Source organism: Aythya fuligula, chromosome 12 (genome assembly GCF_009819795.1).
Source record: "Aythya fuligula isolate bAytFul2 chromosome 12, bAytFul2.pri, whole genome shotgun sequence".
Lineage (NCBI taxonomy): Eukaryota > Metazoa > Chordata > Aves > Anseriformes > Anatidae > Aythya > Aythya fuligula.
This window is the reverse complement of record NC_045570.1, coordinates 2564685-2589728: the sequence shown is the minus strand read 5'-3', so window position 1 is coordinate 2589728 and position 25044 is coordinate 2564685. Positions and strand designations below refer to the sequence as shown.

The window sequence follows — 25044 nt, the reverse complement described above, 5'->3', positions numbered from 1 at the left end:
CAGGAGCCGAGCAAAACCCTCCAGCACAGGGAGCAGCTGCGCACCCGCGCTACTTATAACCGACGAAGCCTCAGCACCCCGTGCCTGAAGGCGAAGGACGCCACTCAGGCGCCGCCCCGCGGGGCTCCGTCCCGCGCGGCCCCCACCCGCCTCCCGCCTCCCTCCCCGCGGCCGCGGGTGCCGGCGGCGCCCCCTGGCGCCAGGCGGCGGCACTGGGTCAGGCGCCCGAAGTGGGCCGAGGGGGCGGGGCCGCGGCGCCGAAGGGCGAAGGGGCGGGGCGAAGGGGCGGGGCGGGGCGGGGCTCCCGCGGCCCCTCCCCTGGCGCCCTCCCTCCCGGCGGCGCGGCGCGGTGACGCGGGGCGTGTGCGCGTGACGTCGGCAGCGGCTCTCGTCCTGCTCCCGGGCTCGCCCTCGCCGCCCCTCGGCCCGCTCCGGCCCCGCCGCCGCCCGCTGCCGCCATGGCGAACGTGGCCGACACGAAGCTGTACGACATCCTGGGCGTGCCGCCCGGCGCCTCCGACAACGAGCTCAAGAAGGTGCGGCCGGGCCGGGCCGGGCGGCGCCGCCGGGGCTGAGGGAAGGCCCCGGGCTTGGGGGGGGGGAGGGGGTGCGACGGAGCCCGGCCCGGCCGCGGTGTGAGGCCTGGGGCGGGGGCGGGGAGGGCCCGGGGCCGGGAAGGCCGCGGGGGAGGGCGGCGGGGGGGGAGGAGGGAGCGGGGCCCGGCGGGGGCTCCCCGCGGCCCGGCCCGGCCCCGCCAGGTCCCCGCGGCGCCCGGGGAGCCCCCGCTCGTCTCGCCCCCGCGGCGCCGCCCGCCCGCCTGCCCGCCCGGCTCCGGGGCGGCGCTCGCAGCCGGCGAGAGCTCCTCGGCGAGGAACGGGCGTGAGGCGGCAGGGGGGGGCCGCTGCCATTGTCTGCCCCACGTGTAGGCCTCGGTGGGGTCCGGCTGTGCTCACGGCTCCGCTCGTTTTCAGGCGAGGTGAGGTGAAGAAAGGAGCGAGGAGGGAGCTCGGGGCCGGTTCATCGTTTACCGCATCCATTTGGCTCGGTGGTGCAGAAACCTTTTTCTTTTTATTTATTTATTTATTTTTTCCTTCCCCAGAAGAAATTAAGCACCGTTTACACGTGAGGGAGGATATCTAAGGAGGCAGTTTACTAGCAGTGACCTGCTTCCGCTGCTGGGTGGTGCTGGAATTACCGACTCCCCCGTCATGCATGTGCTAGCCCAGTTTGTGCAGGGATAGGCAGATGCAGTGTTGAAATAGTTTTAGAGGTGGAAGGCATACGGCAAGAAGCTCCTGAACACAATCAAGTAGATCTTTTTTTTTTTTTTTTTTCTCCTTGCTAAGTTCTGCTAAGGGCCTTTGGTCTCCTGTAAGCACAAAGAACTTGTAGCAGTCCTCCACTCACTAATCTCAATGTTCATTGCTGTATGTTATGCTTGTCTTGGCATGTAAAATTTTGGGCTGCCCACAGCAGTGAGAAGTTCATCCATCTCTTATTGTCACAAAGAGATTGTGTGGATGCTCTATTCGTCTAATATTTTAACTTAGATATAAAAGTATAGAAGAGGTAAAACTAATAAAATATATAATAGCTTTATCAAAAGGGTCTGACTGAACACTGAGGAGATAAACTAATTTCTGTTGAAGCTATAGTATGGTGTTCATATAAGCCTTGATTCTGGATCTGTTTCTGATTGATTAAATAGTGGTAGCTTGCTTTTGGGCCATGAGTAGTCTAAAGGATTGCTCTAAACCAGTATGCTGCCATAAGCCAAGGCATTAGCTCTCTTTATATTTTTCAAGATCACCACGCAAAAATCATTTTTAGCTGAATAGATAACATTATGTAGGTTTTCAGTTTAGATGTATTTTTTTTTTTTGCAATTATACTTCCTAAAATATGGGAGAAATCCATTTTTATTACAAAATATTCAAGTCTGTGGAAGATTAGGCTTTGTTACTGATGGTTAATTCCTACTATAAGACCTATGAATTTGTTCTTTACTTTTACTGTGTTTTAGAATGTTTGACTTGTAATGTTCACTTTCTGTTTTGCTTCATTACTTTCTTATCAAACTTTATTTCTTGGTTGCATGTGTAAGTACAGAATATTTCAAGGTAATCAGTAAACAGGTAACTGCAGATACAAAAAAGGATTTTGATTTATCCCAGTACAAAATGATAAGTTGGGATCTCTATAAAGCTTCGTGTGTAAAGCTCTGTTCAAGCTGTAGTTCTATGGAGTTTGTTTATTTAGATGCTCAGTTCTACAGGAATAGAGCTATTAAAAAAAACACCCTTAAGAATTGGTGCGTTTCAATTATTTGCAGTTGCATCACTGTAGCAGATTTTATTAATATGTATAATAATAATATTAAAAAAAAAAAAAGAAACACTTTTATTAACAATCAGGGGACAGATATTGGGGAGTGTTGTGGTGGAGTGGGGAAAGAGTTGCAGTCCTTACTGTCAAAAGCTCAAATTGTAGAAGTCCTGTTATTTGCTTTTACCTCTAAGGTAAAAAAACAAAACAGAACTACTGCTGTAGAAAGTCATGGTCCTGAAAATCGAAACACTGGTCAAAAAAAGCATACTGAAAAATCTTCCCTGGGAATCTGGTCTGGCTGTACTTACTCCTCCAACTATTTTGGAATGATGAAATTAAAGAAAAGCAGTGATCTGTACGTTCTGCGCTTGTAACTCATACACTTATTTCAAAGTGAGCTGAAACTTTCCATTATTAATAGGTAAGGAAGAATAAAAATTGATGTGGGGATTGACTGATAGACTTGGGTGAGAAGCTGAGGCAGCCATTTTGTTGTCTTGGTGTGACTGAGGTGAGATGTGAATGGGTTGAAACTTAGGTTGTGGATTTTGAGGGGGATCTGTAGAGTACGTCATTTTAATGAAGCACATTTTCCAGTGTAGTTCCTAATGCATGTTAATGAAAAGAAGCAGGCAAACTAGTTCTAGCTATCATGTGCTGTAGTTGTGTTTAAATCCAAGACTGAGTAGTTAATTTACGCCTATAGTAAAGTCAGAATTTTTAATGTACAATTTCAATGTATGAGTCACTTCAAAACATTCATTTTTTTCCCCACTTTATTAGGGTTTTCTTTCTTACTGAAGACACTACTTGAATTTCTCAGAAAAGAAAAGATTATTCAAGACTGAAACTAATTTTGTACCTCTTTCAACTAGGCATACAGAAAGCTGGCTAAGGAATACCATCCTGATAAGAATCCAAATGCAGGTGACAAAGTAAGGCTTCTTTTTAAACTATTGAAGTTTGCTATTACAGTAGCATCTGAGGGACTGAATAGAAGTTTTGGGGGCTGGGTATTGCAGTTGTTCAAAAAATATAAGAAATGTGAAAGGGAAGTATGTCTTGTCTACTTCTTCCCAATCTCCCTGTGTACCTCGTGACAAAATGCACCAGTTAAGTGAGTCAAATTGGTTGAGAAGGTAATGCTGAAGGGAGAACTGCTGCTTTTCATCTGCCAAGATGATGTCAGCTGTCACTAGCATCTATATAGGTATTTCAAAAAGATGGACAGCCCGCTTTCCAGTTCTTTCCAAGTATGCTAATATGTGGAAAAATGTACTTGTGGAGAGACTTAAAACTGCAGCATAAAACACATCGTATATGTGGAAAGGTTGTATTAGATATATTGTACTAATTGCAGCTAAAAAATGTTAATTCAATTTACTCAGTTGATTCTAGCAGAACTAAGTTCTGATGGTTGTTTAGAACTCAGCAGGGACGACTGTAAAAAGATCTGGTTTTGTAGACAAACGTGTTAATGTGCATTTTATTACGTTGCTCAGGTGTGAGCCTATTCTAAGCGCCTAACAAGTCTTGCGGTCTTTGCCAATAGTGTATAACTGCGTTTTTGCCTGGTGGCTACTTCAGTATTGTGTACCTGTTTTTTTTTTTTTGCTGTTTGTGCAGTGTCTTATGCTAGGATTAATAAAGAGTACGTCAGTGGCTATTTGCAATAAAATGTCATTTGCTTATGGTAAAGCAAGAGGTAACACAACTATTCCCAAATTTGCTTTCCTCTCCCTTAATATAGAGGGGGTAGAAAATTGTTCTGTTGTGTGCCACCTTTATCAGGTGTATGTGCTGGACAAGAAACAATAGTAAAATGCTCCTTTGAAGTAACAAATTACCGTGCACTGATTTGACTCTGTCCCTCTTCTAGTTCAAAGAAATAAGCTTTGCCTATGAAGTATTGTCAAATCCGGAGAAACGTGAGTTATATGATAGATATGGAGAACAGGGCCTTCGAGAAGGTAGCGGTGGAGGCAGTGGAATGGACGATATTTTCTCCCACATCTTTGGTGGTGGATTGTTCAATTTCATGGGTGGTCAGAGTAGAAGTCGTAATGGTAGAAGAAGAGGAGAAGATATGATGCACCCGCTCAAGTAAGTATCTTGATGCTGCAATTCACACTCACTTTCAAGCTTTCCTGATTGGTACTCTAGTTTGTGTTCTTGGTATGCTCTTCAGGTAAGATTCTGCAGTCTGTACCTACTTTTCAGACCTGGACTACTTTGTCACATGTAGTCCAGAAAGCCAAACTCAAGTTACCTTGAGTTACTTTTAATGTTTGGTTGATCTTGTGTCGGATACTTTGATTTGCCTGGTTATTAGCCTGTAAATACTAGACACTTTTGTCATGGTATAGCTCTTCAATTATGTTTGGAAGTTGTAATCCAAAATTGCATTAAACAGACATACACTGCTTAATTGCTGGATTCTTGCAGAGGCACTAAGTCTCTTGAAAGACTTGCATTCATAGCTTACCAGCTGGAAGTGCAAACTACATAACTAATGGAAGAGTATTTAAAAAAAAAAAAAAAAGCTTGAATAGCATATCTAAATTTTATACATCTTTGCTTGCAGTCATGACTGGCTTTTTACTTGCTGAGCAGCTCCTTTCAAACTTCTATAAGTAAAGCTGCATCTTTTCTGTGTTTGGCAAGCCATGCTTAAAGTCTGTTTACTTTTATATGTTGCTTAGGTTAGTAGCTAATACTGTGCACTATATTACTAATGAGCTTTGGTTTTGTTACTTGTAAACACTGATGCCAGGCAACCTTTTATAGCTCAAAATACATAGGAATTTCTGTCCACTAACTTGAATCCTTTCAGGAGGAGCACTGTTCATAAATGTCTATCGATATATGAAGGTTATTGGAGTTCACTAGTGTATTTAAGAGCTGGGAGGGAAAAAGTGTGAACAAATGTAAAGAATTAAATAGCCTTTGGGGACATGTCCCGTCCCCCCCCCCCCCCCCAGCCCCTCGAGTATGTTATGCTTTCCAGTGAAAAGCTCAATACAGTAGTAAATATTCTGTGTATATTCTTATGTATGTGTGCTATACGTACCATCAGGACAGTCTAAGAGAGGTTCTTTTTTCACTTGCTAGGTAGAACTTGGAAAAAAAATCAGATGTGACTAATCAAACAAAATACTATGTCTGCTTGTTTCCTGTTGAGAAAACAAACTAACCTGGTTTTGATTCTGCTGATTATATTGCAGCTTTTCTCTGAATTATATTTGGGATTATGTCTCTGTTTTCATGTGTGCTGAACAGTTTTTAAGGATTCCTTGTGAAAGCTAAAGTGATGCTTTCAAGGGTCTTATTTTAGTAGTGTATTTAGGTTTTTTGTTTGTTTGTTTGTTTGTTTTATGAAGAACTGGTTTTCTATAACTTGTCCCGGGCAAGTATTTTAATTCTGTGGGGAAAGTAAGCTGTTAAATGATAACCCAGGAGAAAATGTTTTATTTTGCAGAGTTTCTTTAGAAGATCTCTATAATGGAAAGACCACTAAACTACAACTTAGCAAGAATGTCCTTTGTAGTGCGTGTAATGGGTAAGTTTGGTTATGCTTCTGGGTCCTCTGGTTGCTTTGTTGACATACAATATAATGAAGCATATTTTGTGTCAGATTTCTATCAGTATTTAACTTACTGGAGTCTGCTCTCACATTAGAAAACCGTTGAACTTGAATTTTACTGTTGATGGAACTGGAATTATTCAAGGGATTTGGGGGGGTGACTAATTGTCAGTATAATTAGGCATATTAACAGACTGCTGTAGATGTTGTCATGTTTCCAAAAAGCTTGCTTTTCATGCAACTGGTGCTTTCTATTCTAGTCAGGGAGGGAAGGCTGGAGCTGTTCAAAAATGTAATGCTTGCCGGGGTAGAGGTGTACGTATCATGATCAGACAGCTGGCTCCTGGAATGGTTCAGCAGATGCAGTCTGTATGCTCTGACTGCAATGGAGAAGGTAAGCCAGCTATTCTGTATTCCTAAATGTGCTTGCTTGTAAATATTTATCTTGACTGTTAAGAAGAACTGCTTCATAATTTCTATCATATAACAAATTTTGTCTCATCCAGGAGAATTTTGCCCCCATCTAGTCAATTGGGTCTCAGTCTGGTCCCAATATGGAGAAGTCATCCTACTTAGGACACGAGTGTTACTTGTTACTACTGTTCTTCTGTTAAAGACCAAGATTTTGTTTTTTAGAAGTATTTTTGATGGAAGGATTTTTTGATTTCTCCTATTATCCAAGGACAAATATAGGTTAGAAAACAGAAACCTATATTTTTAGAAGTTGAATTCAAGGTTATAAGATAGGATTTTGTTAAATCTTTTGTGTTTGGGAGAACAAGTTCAGCATGTGCTCTGTACTTCACGTGATTTCTATTTGGATCATCTGCAATTTTCACAGTAGTAATGCTACCTTGTAGATATTACTCTGGATGATACCTGCAAATTACAAAGCTGTATTTTGTAGCAAGTAAAAATTTCGCAAATGATGTTTTTGACCATGGTTTTCACAATTCAAATACGTAGTTCCAGCTGCATCATAATGTTGTGCTTCGTTTCACAGAAAGGTGTGGTTTAAGCTGGAAAATTTTGTCTTAAGCCAAGTGCATCCACTTGTAGCTCTTAAAGTAGTAGTGTAAATAAGCACTGAAAATTGTAGAGTGTATGACCAATTAGTCTTTCTTTCTGTACAAAGACGTTAGCTTACTTGGAAAAATAAAGACCAAGTAGAGGAGAAGTTAAGGCATGTTGGATAATTATCATTAAGCTTGCTGGAAAAAGTGTGAAAAGCTGTTCACTTTTGGAGTAGTATAAAAGTGAAATCCCGTTTATAACAGAAGACCCTAGATTCATTCTGGAGGAGAATCTATGTATTTCCCTTATGCAGTTGATTTGACCAGCTGTCTTAGTCCCCTTTTTGTGTGTAAGTCTTCAGTTTTACTAGCTGCATTTATGTAATACTTCGGTGTTGTGGTAATATTCTGCAATATGTGGCTCTCCCAGTAATCCTTTTTTTTTTTTTCACTGTTGTTAATAGAAATGGAACTAAGCTTCCTAAATTCAGTAGTCTGAAATTTGTGCTCCAGCTTTTAAGGGAGGGGAGGCACTTCTGTTCAGTTTCAGCTTCATCCTTTCTTTTATAGTGGGCATCCTCCAGCATAACAAAGAATGGAATGCAGGCTTTTTTATTTTAAAGAGAAGTTGAGTGGTAAGGCTACTGGAATTGAACTTGGACCTAAAGAAAGGTAGAAATCATAGACAGAAGTCTTGTTTTGCCCTTCTTCTCCAGAGCACATCCACTTTTCAAAATCCTTGATAAGACAGCTTGGAAGCTTATGTGTATCTCTGTATTCCCTTTTTTGTTTTTCCTTCCCCTTCTCCCAGCCAGGTTAAGTTGAGCCTTCCTTTCTTGTGAGGAATTCTTAAAGCAACATTGAAATAACCAGTTCTCTTGCATGCATTCTTCAGCATACTTTAAAATTAGTGTGTGTTTTCTTCAGAGTTGTATGCAACTATGTGGAAATCTCTGAACTCCAAATTTGTATCTTTAGGTGAAGTAATTAATGAAAAAGACCGCTGTAAAAAATGTGAAGGGAAGAAGGTGATCAAAGAGGTAAAAATACTTGAAGTTCATGTAGACAAAGGCATGAAACATGGGCAACGAATTACATTCAGTGGAGAAGCAGATCAGGCTCCAGGTGTGGAACCAGGTGATATTGTCCTCTTACTCCAAGAAAAGGAGAATGAGGTAATACTTTACAGTTTATATATTAAATGCCTTTTTGTTCTAGTCTTTTAATATTGAAATTATATGGATAGCCATTCATTTTAAAGTAAATCACGTTGTTGCACCTCTGGGAGAGATGGGAAATAGCTTTTAATAGATCTATAGCAAGTAATGTGGCTTTATTTGTGAGCCAGAAAAAACTTCTGTAAGACTGCAAGTCTTAGCCAGAGGACGTGCAGATTCTGGTGCTTCCTCGTGCTAATAAATTGTAGCTTTCTCAGAATGACTTTGCTAGACATAGGCACAGTGAAGAGCCATTCGGGATTTCAAACTGAATCTTCTTTGCTTGTGACATTTACAATGTTAAGTGTTCTTTTTATTAATCTTTTGAGACATAGCAGGGAATTCCTATTAGGCAGCACAGATGGTGCTTTCTGTCTTCTACTGGATCTGGAAATACAGCGCAGATATTCACAGATCATTTAACAAAATACTAAGAAATGAGAGTAGTTTATGCTAGGTGGTTAAAGCTTTATGTTATTCTGGAGTATACATGTTGTGCTTTTGAATTAAATATTGCATATGAATCTTCTTCTAAGTTAAACCTTCTCTTAGGGCAAATTTGGGGTGACTTTTGAATGCTTTTGTTTCAAAAGCAAGCTATTACAATGGAGGAATAAGGGTGCATTTTACTCTGGGGGAAGAAACTGTCGAATGGAATGGTGGTATAAAAATCAAAACATTCTGTCTCAAAAAATAGTGTTGGGTACAAATTTAAGTTCTTGTCATCTATACGGATATCTTGGTTATTTGAAGATTAGGTACTATGTAAACTTTTCACTGTGGACTGCTGCTTTGTCAAAATCAGTGTTGTAAAGCTGCTTACACTTCTCCCGGGATACTGGATGAAACATGAAATCTTGTTTTTTTTTCTTTTTTTGGCCAAAAAGGGAGAAACAATCTGTAAGCATACAAAACAAATGTGCATGACAGCATCAAATTCCAGACAGCAGATGACACTTCGGTCTTAGTCTTCTAATAAACTACATCTGGCTTTACAGTGTTAACCATTCTGAAAAATACCGTACCTTGTGTCCTACTGAGTAAAACTAAAAGCTTGACTGAGAATCAGTCTAATGTTCTTAAAATCTTTCTTGAAGTGGGAAGGTGATGAAAGCAATGTTTTTGGAGGTCTGCCAGTAGAGAAAGCTTAATATATTCTGATTAAGAATCCAAAGTGCAATGGTTTAAAGATCTCTTAAAGACAGCAACCTGCCCTATAGGCAGTTAGGAGAAGCAGGTATGTGCAACTATTGCTTAAATGCTGAGAAACAAAAATGTGTTGTTGTGTAGGAGGAGTAGTGACAAACAGCCATAAGCTTTGTTTGTAGGTTGGTTGTGTGGAAGACCTTGGTATAAGGAAGCACTACTGCTATACAAGCTGCCTTGTCTAATTTGCACCTTCCATCATACTATGTACTGTAGCTGGCATTATCTTAGATGACATTTTCATAAGGTAAAAACTTTCCAAATGTGTTAAATTAGCTGATGTTAATAATTATGCATTCTAAATAACAAGTCTTGTGAAGGTACAATTTTAGTACTAGAAAAAATCCCTCATAATTCTGTTTTTCAGGTGTTCCAGCGGGATGGAAATGACTTGCATATGACACACAAGATAGGACTTGTTGAAGCACTGTGTGGATTTCAGTTCACATTTAAGCACCTTGATGGGCGCCAAATTGTGGTTAAATATCCTCCTGGAAAAGTAATTGAACCAGGTAAGCCTGACCAGATAAGAACTCCTTTTACCATGCTTTTGTGGTTCTTAAACACTTTAATTCTGTTCTTGTTCTCTTGTTACCTGAACACAGGCTAAGAGAAATGAAGAGAATTTGATAGGGTGAGACTTACTCTGAAGTACTCTACAGATTACTTCTTTGAATTACAGGTTGTGTTCGTGTAGTCAGAGGTGAAGGAATGCCACAGTATCGCAATCCTTTTGAGAAGGGGGATCTTTACATTAAATTTGACGTTCAGTTTCCTGAAAATAACTGGATTAGCCCAGAAAAGCTTTCAGTAAGTAGTCTTTCAAGCATAAACCTGGTGGTCTTATTGGACAGCTTATGCAAAGTGCTTGTGTTGTAGCCCCTGTATTTGTTTTCCAGTGCTTAAATTTGGATAAAGTACAACTAATTCGTTCTGTTAATATTGTTTGTAGGCAACATGTAACTTGAAAATACCCATTCAAGTGTAAGTTTCTGGAACCCATTTTTAAAAGCTAAGTGGGTATTGGGCAGATGAGAGTAGGAGGAATTATCTTTCTGCTACCGTGTGATAAGTTTTCAGAGTGCAACTGCATTTACTGATTGCACGCTGGTTGACAACATGTGGAGCTGTTGTGCGTTTTTTTAAGAGATGTCTTCCAGTTGATAAAAATACTCTTAAATGACTATGCACTTGGAAGGCTGACACCAGCTTAGTCTTAGAAACCAAACCTGCTCTGAGAAGGAGTTTTGAAGTTGTGGGGGAACTATTCATTTTATTTGGAAGCTGCAGATGCAGTACTGAATGCACTTCTTTTTCTGGGGCAGGAACTTGAAGATCTTCTGCCAGCTAGACCAGAATTTCCCAATGTAATTGGTGATGCAGAAGAGGTAGATCTTCAGGAATTTGATACCACTCGTGGTTCAGGTGGTGGCCAGAGACGTGAAGCTTATAACGATAGTTCTGATGAAGAAAGCAGCCATCATGGACCTGGGGTACAGTGTGCCCATCAGTAAACATTTGTCTAAAAAGTTGCACAAGGATTTTCTTTCAAATTTTGCCTGACTTGTTTTCAACAATCCAACTGGATTGTATAAGTAATCCAGATGAACCAATGGACATCTATTGCTGTATGTGTAACTTTTAAATTGGTCTATAGTATCTACAGAGTGTAATTTAAACTAACCACAAAGCTTACATCTTCATTTTGACTGTGTAGCAGAATAAAGCACTTGAAAGGAAGACGAGACTCCTTTTCACATGGGTTTTAAGTTTGTCCTCGTATCTGTGCTTGATTTTTACCAGTTTTGTGTAGATCTTAGGTTTCATATTTTAAATTTGAATTCTACATTGTAAAGTTTGTGTACAATTTGTCCTGAGGCTTGGTATTTGGCTGCACCTGCATAAGCTGCTACAAGTAGAATAAAGAATTTCATAGCCTGTATCTATCATCTAGATGCATGGTAAATGGGCTTTGCACATAATGGGTTTAGAGCTGACTGGGAACAATGGAAGACTAAATTAGAAGTGGTTGTAAGTTTTTTCTACCATCTTGTGAACGGTTTCTGAAATAAATAAAAGCAGTTGGTGTATAATATAATTCTTTTGCCTTGTAACTTTTACTTTTCTAGTGGTTTTAATTGTTCTATGTACCAACTGACTCTGAGGTGGACATCTTACAAACAGGGAGGCTGAATCTGCTTTAAGACGTGGGTTTAGATAAGTAACAGTTGTGTGCTGAGTAGAAGTCTTCTCTTGAAATGAGGTTATGAGTAAATGAGCATGGGGGAGGCCACAGCCATGACCCCGCTGTATGAAGAAAATAAAGAGGGTTTCTGAGTGCCATCAAAAAATTTCAAAACCTCTTAAATTAAGATGATTAAATCCCCCAATAACAGTATCTTATAAAAATGAACATGATGCCTGGCAACTTATAGTTGCATTAACATAGTTTGTAAAGAGATTGAGATTAGCATTCTACTTGACAAAGTGTTTTGACCTCAAAGCATACTAAATGTAGCTGGGTTTGTTGCTTGTTCAGCAGCTTCATTTTTTGTCATTGTTGCTTTAACTGTTAAGGTCTTGAGTTTCCCAGATGCAGTCCTTTTCCATTTTGTATACTTTTAATTTTAAAAGTCAAAAAAAATCTTAAGTAATTATCAGGTACAGCTATGTTATTTCTTTACAGTATTAAGGAACAGTGTGTCAGTTGCTGTTAGCCACTTTTATGGTGTAGTTCCTTTCCCTCTTGAGTAGAGGAAGCTGAAAGATACCCCTAATTTTCTTTACAAAGCTGAAGGGTAGCTTAAATGTCAACAGTTATCCAAGCAACTATTAACCAGTAAGATTAGAGGGACTCACTCCAAGATTTTTCCGTGCACTTTGGTAAGCATTGGCATGTTGCTGAACATCCTTGTAATAAATTCTAAAACTGAAGCAAGAATAGAATACTGTTTGACCTGTATTTCAGTATTGATTTGTACTGTGGCAGTCTCATCTAGTGAATCTTTGCTTATTTTTACTTACCAAAACTTCAAGTTGATTTTGCATGAAGCCATGGTTACATGGTGATCCTTCTCCTGGATTGTTTTGCCAAGAAGTCAATCAACTTAAGTTGCAGTGCTTAATAATTAACATACTTGTCTTCTGCTCTTATGTAATAGTTGTTTTTTTTCTGTTAAGCAGTGAATATGTGTTAAACTTGTATCTTCTGATCTTCAAATTGTTGATTTGTTTTGGGAGGGGATTCATGGTAACTTCAGTGGCAGCACGCTGAACTGAAGGCGGTAAGGGAATGTGGAGTTCATCGCTGTAGTGTGAGTTAGTTCAGTTCTGTTTGTGTTTGTAGTCAAGTTTGGTTTGTTCACTTAGGCTTCTGACAGCAGCATCTTTGTGGTGGCTTTTTCAGAATTGCCTTTATTCTAAGCATCCTTCTCTCTGCTAAGAGGGTGCCCCTTTACTAAATTGTAGTGTAGTAAAAACTATATATGTTTAACATCTACACTGCCTCAGTTCCAATATTAAAGTTGCAAGTAATACTACTACAGTAACTAATGCTTTTTAGTTTACAGCTAAACTTCATTGCTTTACTACAGCTACTAATACTTTAAGTAGGTCAGTGTGATTGTCCTATGGAAAATAAACATTAGTGTTGTCTAATAAACAGCTTCAACTAGAGCACTTAGTCCAAAGGCGCTACTGTAGATGAATGAGTATTCCCTGTGCTGGCAGAAGAAAATGTGATCACCAGAATTGTAGTAAAGCCACTTTAAATATTATTTTCATGTCTTCATATTAGTATCAAAAAGCTGAGAGAATAAAAAATGAGGTCTAGTCCAGCTTATATCAGGACAAGTTTAGTTGCACATGTACAGTGACAAAGATTGACCTAAAGTTGGCTTTTATGGAAAGTCATATTTTTCCTCTTGAATGCGCTTAATTTGCGGAAGTGTTTGCAGGTGAATATTTATTGATAAGCTGCTGCCAGTGATGTGATTTTTGTCACCAAAAAAAAAAAGTAGCTTTGTTCTGCTGAAGATCTGTTTGCAAAGAAATTAAAAAGTACTCAGCGGAGCAAGATTACTTTTTTCCCCCCCAGACACCAGTATGTCAGACTTAATATTTTAGAATATTTTAGAAGCCTTAGAAATTTCTGTGTATTAAGGAGGTAGTTGAACATCAGGATTTTTTTTTTTTAGTTACTAACCCTTTTTTTTAGCTATAGCCTTCCCGTATTGCCTTAGGCTAACGGAAGTTAAAACAATTGGTATAAAGGAGGTAGGAACAGAGTGATAGAAGCTTCCTAGCTTGGTCATACAAGAGCAACTTGAGTTGATACAAAAGCTCTGTTTTGGTGGTGTATCTTGTGAATTTGCCTTGTTAGAGGGCCTGGAAATGCTTCCCCAGCTCTTGAAGTTAGCTTTGTGACTAAAAGGCTATTAAATTTAAAACCTCAGATACTTTAACAGAGCAGGCTGGATTAGACAATGAGCTATTTTGGTATTATCACTACCTCCATACCTAAACCCCAGCAAGGTCCACAACAAGGGTGTGTTGACCTGTTTTTCAAAGCCCTACCTAACGCTATACTGGCTCCAGAAATTGTGCAATACTGCAATTACAAGTTCAGGTTCCAGTATTTGCTTTGTAATTTCATATACGTTAGCATAGTACAGGAGTGAAAGGTTAAATTATTCATGTTGAAATATCCATTTGTCTTCAGTAATCAGAAGCAGATACCATGGTGATGTGATGCTCATCAATTTAAGTTAAAACTGACAAAGATTAAACTATTAATTACTCACAACTAAGTTTTCATTAATGACTTAAAGTGAAGACACACTATAGATTTGTGTGTAATTTGAATGAAAGGCTTATTCATCTGTTTTCTGGCTACCAAGTGAGAGTGGGCGTATTTTTTAATAGTCCAGGTTTAAATGTGTATTTTAACTTCATGTTCTTTACCGTTGTCTTCCATGTCCTAGAAAGCTTTTTCTTTTTCCTTAATTGAAATATCTGATCATGGTTTCAGGAAGTGTGTGGTGGTTTTACTTGGGTGGGCAGCCAAGCTCCACCACAACCACTCTCTCACTCCCCCTCTTCAAAGAGGAACGGGGAGAAAATAGGATGGAAAGGGCTCAAGGGTTGAGATGAGGACAGGGAGATCGCGCGGTAGTTATTGTGATGGGCAGAACAGACCCATGGGAGATGGTAAGATTTATGGCCTATTACTAACAAGCTAGAGAAGTGAGAAACAAAGGAAAGAAACCAAAAGCACCCCCCCAACTGTCCTCTTCCACCTCCTTCCCCCGAGCGGTGCAGGGAAATGGGGTTTATGGTCAGGCTGTAGCGCTTCTTCTCTGCTGCTCCTTCTCAGTCACTTTCAATGTGACTGAGAATGTGGACCCCTGCTCCAATGTGGGGTCCCTCCCCTGGGATGCAGTCCTTGCTGAACTGATCTGGCGTGGGCTGCCCACAGGCAGCAGCTCTTCCAGAACTTCTCCAGCTATGGGTCCGTACCACGGGGTCCATTCCTCAGGAGCAAACTGCTCCAACCTGGGTCCTCCATGGGCAGCAGCTCCTGTGTGTGCTCCTCTCCATGGGCTGCAGGTCTGGCCTCAAATCTGCTCTGGCGGAGGTCTCCCACAAGCTGCAGCCTCTGTCAGTGCAGGTCTGCCTGCTCCACCATGGCGCTCCATGGGCTGCAGGGGGACATCCTGCTTCACCATGGTCCTCACCACAGGCCCCAGGGGACTTCTGCTCTGGTGCCTGGTGCACCTCTACCCCTCTTCCTTCCCTGACCTTGGTCACTGCAAGGCTGTTCCTCACAACTCTCACTCTCCCAGCTGCTGTGTGGCACAGCATGGTTTTTTTTTTTTTTTTCCTGTCTTAAATATGCTCTCACAGAGGTGCAAACAACATCACTTATTGGCTTGGCTCTGGTCAGCAGTGGGGCCCTTACCAAACATGGGGCAACTTCTAGATCCTTCTCACAGAAACCAGGTCTATGGCCCCCTGCTACCAAAGCCTTGCCACATAAACCCACTACACAATAAAGTACTGAAATACAGGTTAGAAGTTTGTTTCCATCAACTAAAGGAACTGTTAAATAAAGACCAGCTTTTAAGTTTTAAAAGTACATTTCTTCCATACTATTTTTTGTCACAGTGAAAACTTTCACTGAAGTCACTACTGGCAGAGTAAAAGCCAAGAGCATCCTTAAGTTGTAGAAATAGTTAAGTAGTAACTGGGACTGGCATGGTAAAGAGATGTCAAAAGTCTTTCTTTTCAGTTACTCAGAAAAATATTATTAGAAAAAAGGTCCTTCAGAGGAAAGCTGAATTACCATGATCTAATATATTAGATCATAGCATAAGACTTAAGAATTGCTTATGTCAAAATTGCAAATATCACCAAATGAAATTACATGGTTTTATTCAAGTTTTTATTACAAGTTTTATGCAAGCACTTCAAAACATGCACTTCACCTTAAGTCCTGAGTTGAACTCAAGGCGATTGTCAGTGGGAAGACCCCACAAACAGTAAACTAATAAAATAGTAACAATGTTGGTTGTGGCATGCATGGAAGAATGACCTTAAATAGCTCTATGTTATGTAAAAAAATACTATTAAGAATATCAGAGTTAAAACCTGTATTCTCCATCAATCTATTATTCACTTTATTATGAATTGAACTAAAATGTTAACTAAGCTTTTATGAAGTTGGGAAAGTGGAAGAATTTTCTTCTGCATTTATATGCTTTACAGAGATAAGAACACATCACAGTTTAAGCTTACAAAAGCTTATAAATTTGTATAAAATGTTTATTGGGCAGTATACAGCTTTATTAAGACATTATAAACATTCTCTGAACACTTCAGGGGAGGCAAGCAAGAGATGTCATACAATCCTTCAGTCAGAAGACAGTTCCATTAATTTGGTTTAGCTGTGGCCTTTCCGTATAGTACAGTCAGCTCGCTCTAAGGGGGGGGGGAAATAATTTAGTTCAAGGTACCAAACGGTTCTTATAAAAAAATAGAAAAATCACCATTGCTAAAAGCAAGTAGTGAGCAAGCACTCCCTATTCTCTACCTACAGAGGCGGGACCTTGATATAAAAATAAAGCTTCTAGGTCTAAAAATACAGCTTCTAGGTCTTTATCCTAACTCATTATAGCTGCATTTGAATTAATACCTGCAAGACTATAGTGATTAATATTCCTTAGGCCTAGATAGATACTTACTGCTGCAGATTAATTCATCTAAAAGTCTGTCTTTAAGAAAGTCAGGCACTATATGCAGCAAAGTTCTGTTCCATTTCATTCCGTTTGAAAACAGTTTACTTCCTTGAACCAAAAGTAAGGTAGGTAGTATTTCAAATACAGCAGAGAATTATCAGGAGTAGTTCTTACACAACAAGGGACACAGACTAATAGATTGTAACAAGAACTGAAACTTAGCTGTAGCTTTGTAAGTCACTGTGAATGGGATAGAGAATGGCAGCTTGCACCCAGGGAAGGACAGACAACAGAGCAATCTAGAAGGTAGAGCTTATGCTTTTGTTCTCCCCTGGACAGTTACCAAACTGCACATGCTTCTAAGTGTTCTTTTCTACATTATGTATGTGCAGCACTTCTCCCCTCCCTGTTCCTCCCTTACCCTATTTCTCCCTCCAGCCTATGCCAACAAAATCAGGCTTAAACCCCAAAGTATTATGCACTTAGAGCTGACATCTATAACAGTGTCTCACGTGAAAATCTCAGACAAGGTGTTTGAATAATTGCATGTAAAAGCCTACTAGTTTAAGCTTACCACTAAGTTATGAATATGCTGTACTGTATCTTGATTTAGTAGTTGCACATCAATGTTACGGAGGTCTCCACCAGCCATACAGAGGGTCTAAACATGAAGAGAAACAGTTTTAAGATGAAAAAACTACTCTGAAAGTTTCTATTTGCATGGCCTATTTTTCTGAAAGCCATGTGCTTCCTGGCTATGTTGTGGAATTTTAGGAATTGTTCTTTCTTTTGCATAGCAGCATCTCATTTAATGATAATAACAACTATTATTAGTATTACATGATTCACAGATTAGCTACTCTAAGTTGAGAAAACTTTTTAAAAAGAAGTTTGATACCTGTCCATCAGCCAAGGGAATGTTTACAAATGGAACAGTTCTGTGTTGGGGTACTGATCTGCTTCTTAGTAACATGCTTTGAACTCTTCCACTGGTAGGTGCAGTTCTCGAGCCAGTCTGTTGTAGTCCAATACTAGAATAAAATAAAAAAAACATTACTTTAAGGTTAACTTCCTATGCTCCGTAGATTTTCACACATGAAATAAATGTATGTCATAGCAAACATACCTAACAAAAAGGCAATCGTGTTTGCCTCTTCCAGTGCTGCCAGAAGCACCACTACGTAATGTTGTATGTCCATGAAACACTGCAGTAACTTTCTAAGTCCTTGTTACAGGCCAGGGGGCAAGCTGACATTTGGACCTCTCACTAACAAGAATATCCACTCTTCAATATCAACACTGAATAAACAGTTTTGGGAAGAGGAAACTGCATGCCTCTGGGCTTAAGATAAGTCTATTTCAGAGGCAGGTAGTAAGAAATACTGAAGCTGCTAGCTCTGAGGTACAGGGCATGCCTTATGTCATACAAAATAACTGAAGTTCTTTCTTGATACAATTGTTTATACTCCACAAAAATGTAAGATTTGATTATCTTCTGCATGGCAACAAGTCTGACATTTATAGTAAGCCAAGGTGAAATGGTGAAAGGTGCTGGTTCCATGACCCACTTAACTATCAAGCTTCTCCTCTCTCTCCACCCACCGCAATCTGGTGACTTCTGCCAAAACAGAACTCTGTAGTATATGGAGAACGGTAACTGAAAATCTGGATGGTTCAATGAGGGAAGAACTGATGGTCAGTTTATTTTTAAACACAGGCATGCATATTGGTCACATTTCAATCAAGCTTATGCTCTGAGAGGTAGTCTAAGCTGTAAACTATATCTTTAAAGAACGGTAGATGGGAATAGAAATTAGATTATAAATACATGTTTTGGTTTGTGTTTTTTTGTTTTTGTTTTTTTTTTGTAAATGTGGGTGTTAATTGGCTCAGTTACAACACTGCATCCTGTACCTTCATGAAAACCTAAGTAAACACCCACACTCAAAGCAGATGTGACTGGTTCACATCCTCACTACCAAAGTTAATGGCAGACCATAAAGATCTAGTAAATCTAGAATAATGATTAATTAGTATCTAGATTTATATTCATTTAGGTGTACAGTGTCTTGATACTCCTTACCTTTTAGATGTCTTTGGCGTGGCTTTTAAATTTGTAGCACTGCAATCAGAGGCAACAGTCTTAACAGCCTCAGAAGAGTGAACAGACCTGAAAAAGAATTAAAGTAGTGATTTGTTTCTTGGTTCGTTTTAATTTCTTCATCTATTTCTAGTTTAGCTTGGATGAAGATAGGTGGTGAATTAGAGAATGTTAAAGTGTTCCATGATATATCTAGTTATATGTAAGTGAAAAAGCCCTCCTGAAGTAGACATATTAAAACCTAATGCCATAGGGAAATGAAAGGATTAGTTATATTAGTAGGTAAGGGAGGGCTGCAGTAGCTGACTTGGGGATAATTAAGGGATCACCCAGAACTTTGTGTGAAAAAGTCTCTTGGCAAGTTCCTTTTTCAGCAGGATTTAATTTTACACGTTCTTAGGACATTTGTTCTGTTTGGTTGGCCTGAATATAGAGAATAATTTCTTTCCAGTTTTGGGTTTTAACTCCATTCACAGAAATTTGAATGACAGCAATTTACTTCACGAGCTCCTTTTGCCCCCTTTTCCCATCCACATTTTGAAGATACTGTAAAGGCATGGTTTTGGACCAATGTTATTGTACTTGAATAAACACAGTCTTCAAAAACTGAAAAGCTAGACTTCCCCAGGCAAAGTGGCCTTCTGTATTTCAATTTCATCAAGCCAAAAATTCTATAATCCCAATTCAAGGAAATAATGTAAATAGGGCTAAGACTATCTAATTGCTTTTAGGCACCTGGATACATTATTTCAATTGTCTTTCTGAATACAATTTGAATGTATCAAAATAAGTGCCAGTGGGTTCAAGTATATATGCCAGAGGTAGAACAGGAACATCTCAAAGAACTTTTTCATGCAGATACCCACTGTTTTTTTTATTTATTTTTAACTCATTAGATCTTATAGTGAGACTTGAATTTGGTCCATCATAGTATTATCTTGAAGGTGTTTTTGCAAGTGTCTATTTCCCCACTAATGACAACTTCCTTTCAGCTATGTTACACAACAGTTTATTACTCATAACAAGAAGCAACAAAGATGTTTCCCTTACGCACTCTGTTCCACTAGGTATTTTGTTTGGAAAGCTGTACTGATAACTTTCGCAACTGTGCACTGTTCAGTGAGCAAGATCTTTTTGTCAGCTAGAGGTACTTTCTTGTTTAAGGTTCACATCGCTACAATACATCTGATACAGGTTATTAAAGGCATCTGGATCGGATTTATTTTTATCAGGCTCAAATCTCAGCTACTTTATGTGAGAATAATTCTATTCAGTATTTATAAGTTCAAGTAAGTTACACAAGTTATAAAAGGCAAGACTTACCTAGAAATAGGGTTCAGTTTGCTATTTAAACCAGAGCCCAATGAAACCAGTGACTTCGTTCTGCATACCTGAAAGTGTGCATATTAGACTGCAGTTAACAGAAGTGGCATTCTAAGGCAACACAATAGATATTTCCAGGGAAGAATACTGTAGGAATTCACTGTTTAAAAAGAAGTTAAGCCCTATAGTGCTGCCTTTTATAGTTTTACATATATTTAAAATGGCAGGTATGCATTCTAAAACAAGAGATTTTTTAAAATGTCAAACCATGTTTGTTCATACTGAAGTTCAGTACAAACAACAGCCTTTCTAACATACACCCTTCCAACTTGTAGCCTTCTTATAATGAATGCCTGTAACTCCACATATAATCTTTTTGCCTTTGTTGAGTCATCATCTTTACACTTACATCAGTGTCTGGCTGAGGCACTGCACAGAAGGACTGAGGTGGTAAAATTAATACACCTTTGCTGTTTGTTTTGGAGAGCAATGTGGATAAAGTCATACAAACATAGAAAAACATTTATTCTAATACAAGGTTCAGTAACTAGAAAAAGTTTCAACAAAACACGATTCCTCAAACCATCAAGACTTCAAAAATCAAGAGAGAATGACTACTTCAGTACTTGAAAGTCTGAATGAATTACTGAAAGTGCAGATCCCGTATTTTATTATGAAGTTAACACACTATGCAGTTTAGCCTGGCTTAACTTACTTTAAATTGAATTTGAAGCAATTGACTTTTCAAACGAACAAGCAACAGGTCATTTGCCTGACTGGTTATGGACCTAGCAGGGTTCATAGCAGGTCTGATTAGACCCTTATGTTGTTTATTTAGGACAAACTTACTTTTTTAGATATTTTCTTTGCAGAAGTATGCTTGGCATCTTCATATTCAACAATTGTAGTTACCTTAACTGGAAATATATTAGAAAGACGAGGAAAATAAAGATCTCATGAAGATCATAAAACACCATTTTTTTTTCCTTTAATGCTATTTATCCAGAGTTATGTATCAATTCTGTTATTTGATGGTCATTTGCCTGGGACAGAGTTCAAAGCAAATTGTGTGTTTGTCACAGACATGGTGACGCACTGGATAGTTAAAAGGCACTAGATAACCCTTTAACCCCCAGATAAAATTGAACTGCATTTCAGTGGTAGTGTCCTTCTTATCACAGTTCGGAGTACAAAGAGGAATGGTACTTTCCTTGCAAGCTTCAGGTCAAAGCAGAATCTATGAGATAACATGGCAACATTCCCAGCTCCTCTGCTATACTGTGATGCACTGACAAGTCACTTAAATCTGTCTCTTCTCACTATTTTCAGTGATAAATCCAAAGAGTGGGAAACTCTCATGTTTTCAAATACCTGAACAGTAGCATAGCTCATGATCCTCTGCACCAAAAACTGGTGGGACCTGTATGTTATATTTCTAGCTACACACTTTACCCTTTTATATTCTCCAGGCTTAACATTTGCAAATATTCAGTTGAAACCACTAAAATCACACACAAATTAAGAGCAAAAATATATATTAGTAGAGTGACTTGCCTTTTTTGCTGTTGGTCCTCGTCAGTTTGGGATTTGGTACATCTTCTAGAGAAGAGTCACTCTACAAAATGTTTATCCAACAAAGAGGTCAACAGTTTTTACCCAGCAAATGCATATTATCTTACAGAAGGCAGTGAAACAAAGGGGCATAGAAGTAAGTGACAGAAGTAGGATTGGCTAAATGCCAGCTTGTTTTTCAGGAACATCCGGATTGCTGCCTACAGATGATCCTAAATCTCTAGGTAGTGTTCATAACCGCACCATGCCTGGCTGCGTAGCCTTTTCATCTCATCTTCTTTTTAAACATATAGCCAAACAAAATCATTTGCCTGAAATCTTTACAGTAGGAAAAAAAGATCTCTAGTCTGCAAGGTGTGATACACTTACCACTGCAGCAGCAAGAGCCACTTCCTCCCTTCCTTGCAAATCTGTAACACAAGCAAGTATAACCTGTTCATATACTATTTCTTGCATAATTGTTATCTGCAGGTTCTTATCTTACAGACTGTGAAACTGAATAAGTAATTCCAGATTGCAGTTGCTTAAATAGATAATCTTAGGTAACAAGTTCTTTAGGATAGTCAGTTCACTAAACAATAATAAAGAAAAATCTTCGGCTACTTCAGTACATTTAATCTTTAAAAGTATACTAAGCTTAGTCACACAGTATATAGCCTGACTTCGGAGAACAATTTTTTTTCAAAAAAAGCATTGCACTGCTGAAAGCCAATGCTTTTAGGTAGAAGCTTTCAAGAAAGGCATTCGAATGTGCATTCAGCGCAAAGGCTTACAGTAAGTTCAAGGTCTACAAGAGTCATAGGTTTGATCTTTGTGTTGCCCCTGCAACTTCAGCTGCAAGGAAGATTCCAAAAACATCAGTTCTCAGCAGAATATACATCTGATGCTGAGTGTCCACCACAGCTTAAAATGCTGCATAAAAATGAGGTTAAAATTAAAGTTGTTCATGCATCACCACCCATAAACACTACGTGAGAAAAGCTCAATAGTCAAGGACTTCAGATTAACAGAAAGACAAAACAATCTCTGGGGCTAGGATGAACATGTTCAGATGAAAAGCAATTCTTAAGTTTTTAAGCACAGACACTACTAAAAACTTGTAATCACTCCTTGCCTCTTCAGGCTCTAAGTAAGATGACTTAAGAGCACAAGAAAAAGACGACTCCAGACCAAACTGTTACCTACTAATTCTACACCCTGCATTACACAGATCAGTCTACCTGAATGAGAGTATTGACTGGTCACCTGCAATGTAACACCGCTGCTTAAAATATTCAGCAGGCAAAGAAACCTTTTTCATAAAAGTCCCCCAGCTTGCAGCTTTTTCTCACATTAGTCAAGGGCACACATAGAAGTTCTGATGTCTGATTTGCTCACAAATACCAAGTGCTTTGATCACACATACTTACTAAGCAAGTCTTTTCTTTTCATTTTTCTGATGGCAAGTGGTATCTTCAGCAACTCCACTGTGAACGCCTTCTCAGCTGTTTGCAAGAGCGCATCAAGCTCTTTCTTCATTTCCCGGATGCTTTCCTTAGCTTTAAAACAAAACCGGCTTTTATTGCCACGCGTGTTAAATATTTCCGAGTATGAGATCTGCCGGATCACATAAAACAACTTCATGTTTTCGATAGGGTGATTTGACTTGGAGTCAAAGCGATTTGCAAGCAAGCCTCCAGTTCAGGCAGCTCCGCGCAGCTGCACCTGTTTCCGAGCGGATCGATGAAACACTGACATCTATAACACCAGAGCAGGTTACCCTCTTGCCCACCTTCTAAGGAGAAGCGTGGCAGCACCGCGGGCGGCGCAGAGACGTTTTAAGGGCACACCGGCCACCGACGAGCACCCCGACACCACGAACGCCTCAGGCCGGCACCGGGGGAAGGCGCCCAGGCCGCGGGGCCCCTCAGCAGCCCCGGGCCCCCGCCCCCGCCGCCAGGGCGGCCCCTCACGGAGCGGCGGCGCCCGCGGGGGCCGCTGCTGGGACTCTGAGCTCTGCCCCCCCGGCCCCGGCCCTACCCTGCTGCTCGAAGTCTCTGAGGAAGAGCGCGGTGCGCTGGGCCTTCTTCTCCTGGGAGAGCGCCCCGCGGTCGGGCTCCACGCCCGAGTCGGTGCTGCGCCGTTTGACCGGGGGCTTCCTCACGGGCATGGCTGCGACCACCCAGGGACAAACGAGCGGCTCCTGACCCCGGGAGCTTTCCGAAGCGCGGGGGCTTCTCCCCACCTGCCTCCCCCCGCTCCGCCCCGGGGCCGAGGCGGGCACGCCCTGGGGGCGGCCGTAACGGGCGGCCCCGGCCCCCGACACGGGCTGGCGGCTGGGAGGGCGCGGGGCGGCCCGGGGCCGGGGGCTGGAAGCACCGGGAGGCCATGGCCGGCCTCGTCGGGAGGGAGAGGGGAGGCGGCGAGGACGTCCCGGGGAGCCCCGGGGCCAGGCACGGCCAGAGAGGCGCAGCGGGCTGCCGCGTCCTGACAGGAGCCGAGCGCGGCAGGTGGGCGGGTTAGGCGCGCACAGGCGCTTTCTCCTGGTGGACAAAAATGAGAAATTCCTCCTAAAATACGCTTCTATGAATTGCTCTGAAGCAGGCGCTGCTGGCCGCTGCACCGGAGGAGCAGCGGTAGCGCCGACGGCCGCTTTCGTCCGGCGGGGTGAGACGTACCCGGCGCCGGGCTGCGGGGTGCTGGTGGTACTGGTGGTACTGGTGGTACTGGTGGTACTGGAGGTGGTGGTCCTGACGGTACTGGTAGTGCTGGAGGCCGTACTGGTACTGCTGGTACCTCTGGTGGCGGTGCGGCTGCCAGGGGCGGGCGCCGGGAAGCCGCGGCCCCGTTCCTCGTTATTTCACTGCTCGTTCTGCCACAAGGCGTTATGCAAATCCCTACGGTTTGTGTAAGCTCTGACCGGGTGAAAGGAGAAAAATGTAATGGTGTGGAGCATCAAGGATACACACAGTACTGAATGCATTAAAATATTCAAAGGTATATTCTTAAAAATGTAATTCCTTGTAGAAATGTGTGACCTTATATGAATTCAAATAATAATAATAATAAAAAACACACCAGAGGTTTGAGTATTTTAGGTTTTATACAAATAATCTAACCTGTATTCTTTATTGATTGAGGGCCTGCATTAAAAGGAGTTTAGATAATGTTGTAAAACACTAGGGTTTTCTTCATACAGTGTACACAATTCATGTTGTAAGCTCTCCGAAGTTAGTAGGTTCTTCAACTCTTCTTATGACTGGCACAACCTCAGGATCTACTGAGCCAGATGGGACGGACTACATCACTCAAACAAACCTGTGAACTCAGACTGACAACTCGTAGTATCATTTTAGATCAGACCATGTTCTCGTTTGTAAAGCAAACAACCCCACCACAATGCCCCCAGATAAGTGCCCCCAAGTAGATGCTTCAGCTCCAGAAAACACTCCAATACCTGACATAAACAAGGATATAGCCAGCTTTT

General features: G+C 40.9%; 2 protein-coding genes across 2 annotated transcripts; one reads left to right on the top strand and one right to left on the bottom strand.

Moving 5' to 3' along the window:
- Positions 1-396: 396 nt before the first annotated feature.
- DNAJA2 (DnaJ heat shock protein family (Hsp40) member A2) lies at positions 397-11445 on the top strand. The gene is made up of 9 exons (XM_032195562.1): positions 397-536; positions 3204-3263; positions 4208-4431; positions 5807-5887; positions 6172-6305; positions 7903-8099; positions 9715-9859; positions 10030-10157; positions 10673-11445. The coding sequence occupies exons 1-9, from the start codon at positions 459-461 to the stop codon at positions 10859-10861; spliced, it is 1236 nt and encodes a 411-aa protein (XP_032051453.1). The 5' UTR covers positions 397-458; the 3' UTR covers positions 10862-11445.
- Positions 11446-16180: 4735 nt separating this feature from the next.
- Positions 16181-23792, bottom strand: LOC116494012 (borealin-2-like). The gene is made up of 10 exons (XM_032195705.1): positions 23598-23792; positions 22988-23116; positions 21948-21988; positions 21561-21621; positions 20856-20923; positions 20007-20074; positions 18666-18752; positions 17481-17613; positions 17157-17243; positions 16181-16325 (listed from the first exon to the last, which is right to left on the bottom strand). Exons 1-10 carry the CDS (start codon positions 23725-23727, stop codon positions 16278-16280), a joined length of 852 nt encoding a protein of 283 aa, XP_032051596.1. The 5' UTR covers positions 23728-23792; the 3' UTR covers positions 16181-16277.
- Positions 23793-25044: the final 1252 nt, after the last annotated feature.

Coding starts and splice junctions, on each gene's coding strand:
- LOC116494012 (XM_032195705.1), bottom strand. CDS start 23,727: ATGCCCGTGAGGAAGCCCCCGGTCAAACGGCGCAGCACCGACTCGGGC. Junction 21,622..21,947: donor TGGCTCTTGCTGCTGCAGTG/GTAAGTGTATCA, acceptor AACATTTTGTAG/AGTGACTCTTCTCTAGAAGA. Junction 20,075..20,855: donor CAAAGAAAATATCTAAAAAA/GTAAGTTTGTCC, acceptor GCACACTTTCAG/GTATGCAGAACGAAGTCACT.
- DNAJA2 (XM_032195562.1), top strand. CDS start 459: ATGGCGAACGTGGCCGACACGAAGCTGTACGACATCCTGGGCGTGCCG. Junction 3,264..4,207: donor ATCCAAATGCAGGTGACAAA/GTAAGGCTTCTT, acceptor TCCCTCTTCTAG/TTCAAAGAAATAAGCTTTGC. Junction 10,158..10,672: donor TTAGCCCAGAAAAGCTTTCA/GTAAGTAGTCTT, acceptor TTTCTGGGGCAG/GAACTTGAAGATCTTCTGCC.